The sequence below is a fragment of the Arachis ipaensis genome, chromosome B04, assembly GCF_000816755.2.
Source record: "Arachis ipaensis cultivar K30076 chromosome B04, Araip1.1, whole genome shotgun sequence".
NCBI classification, from domain to species: Eukaryota; Viridiplantae; Streptophyta; class Magnoliopsida; order Fabales; family Fabaceae; genus Arachis; species Arachis ipaensis.
Window position 1 is genome coordinate 20,929,105 of NC_029788.2, and position 2,169 is coordinate 20,931,273.

A 2,169-nucleotide genomic window follows, 5' to 3' on the forward strand; every position below is an offset into this window, starting at 1 on the left:
GTACCAAAAATGCTACGTTAGTATATTTGGTGCCAAAATATAAAGTATGGTAGAATAATATAATGATATTATTCTCAACATTTCTCATAATAAAAAGGGTTGGTACCTTGTAATAATTTCATTTATTAGTCAGTTTATACTTTATACTTTATAGTTGGTAAGTAGTAATTAGCTTTCGGCATGTGTGTCTTTTTAAAGGCTCATGGGGAACATGCAGAGAGCAACCAATTCATTGGCCTAAAAAGGACGAAGCATCTTAAATAAGATAACAACCAACAAACAAGTGAGGGAAATTCAAACAGCTAACACCACCATTTCATCTAATATCTAGTATCTACTCTTTCTTTGTTTTCTCACAACTAAAATCTTGATTACTAGTTCACTACCATTAGTGCCCAAACACTACAACATGATGAAATTTTTAATCTCATTCTTACCCTTTTTCTTCTTGGTGGTGGTACAACAAGAAGCCACTTGCTTCAATCAACACAAAGAACTTTCTCATAATATTAGAAACAAACTCAAGGGTAGATTGGCCATTTCCCTCTCTCATCCACCATCACAAACGGCAAAGGCAAGCTATATTATTTGATTAATTGAATTTGATGAAATTGCTATGAAAATAATATAATGTAAATGAATTATGAATAGGGAGGAAGCAGAGTGGTGTACCCGGCGGAGTACGGCGCAGACACGAGCGGAGCACGTGACAGCAGCGACGCAATTATAAAGGCATTGGAGGATGCATTCAGTTTGGAGAGTGAGGCGGAGCTGCTTCCGGGGGTTAAAGACCTTGGGGGTGTATTGGTTGACCTGCAAGGTGGGAACTACACAATTAGCAAGCCCATCAAATTCCCTTCTTCTGCTGCTGGCAATCTTGTGGTCAGCATCTCCATCTCATTATTTATGTACTTGCATTGCTTAATTAAATTACAAAATGTTAAGTAAATGTCAAAAATACTAAATTTGACATGCACTAATGGATTGTTACATCCCTAAGTTATAATTTGAATTCTTGATACTTACTTGAACTAACGAGTAAGTTAATCGTTTGACCCACCTAAATTGATTCATATTAGGATAATCTAATCAAATGTTTTTTGAATAATTCATTTTTTTTCATAAACTCTAAATAAGTATTTCTACAATTAATTGGCGGCTTATTTATAGTGTATTCTCCATCATGTTCTTGCACCTATTAAACTTGAATTTGTAATTAATGATTGATTAGGTACAAGGAGGAACGTTGAGAGCTTCTGATGCATTTCCCACTGATGGCCATCTAGTTGAGTTATGGGCATCTAGTTCCCAAAAGCTCTCGAAAACAGCATCATTTGATGACTTGTACAACAAGAAACTTCAGCAACCTAAAGGGATTTACTACGAAGACATAACATTCCGTGACATTCTATTCGATTCGGGCTACCATGGAGGAGGAATCTTTGTAGTTGATTCGGCTAGGATCCGAATCAACAACTGTTTCTTCCTCCATTTCACTACAGAGGGAATCCTAGTCCAAGGTGGCCACGAAACTTACATATCTAGCTGCTTTCTTGGGCAACACTCAACCGTAGGAGGGGACTCCGGCGAGCGACAATTCTCGGGAACTGCGATTGAACTTGCTAGCAATGATAACGCAATTACCGATATTGCGATCTTCTCGTCTGCCATAGGGATTGTCCTAAGGGGCCAAGCCAACATCGTTACCGGGGTCCATTGTTACAATAAGGCCACCGGTTTTGGTGGCATAGGAATCTTGGTAATGCTAGCCGGAAATTCACAAACAAGAATTGATAATTGTTACATGGATTACACAACAATTGTGATGGAAGACCCTGTTCAAGTTCATGTCACTAATGGATTTTTCTTGGGGGATGCTAACATTGTTTTGAAATCAATTAAGGGACAAATATCAGGATTGAAGATAGTCAATAATATGTTCACTGGGAACCCTAACGCTAAAGTTCCAATTGTGGCATTAGATGGAGTGTTTGGTAACGTTGACCAGGTGGTCATTGATTTGAACAGTGTTGATGGAATGGGGTTGAGATCAACGGTTGGGAAGCAATCTGTGGCTGGGAATGGAACAAAATGGGTGGCTGATTTTTCAGGAATTTTGGTGTTCCCTAATAGGATAAATCACTTTCAATATTCATTTTATTCTCAGGG

The 2,169-nt window shown here is 38.2% G+C and overlaps 1 protein-coding gene across 1 annotated transcript; it reads left to right on the top strand.

Moving 5' to 3' along the window:
* LOC107636227 (polygalacturonase QRT3) lies at window positions 182–2,167 on the top strand (the record flags this gene model as incomplete). Its single annotated transcript, XM_016339752.2, has 3 exons — window positions 182–574; window positions 652–882; window positions 1,232–2,167. Coding segments are annotated over exons 1-3 (1,332 nt in total), but the record flags the coding sequence as incomplete, so codon positions are not given.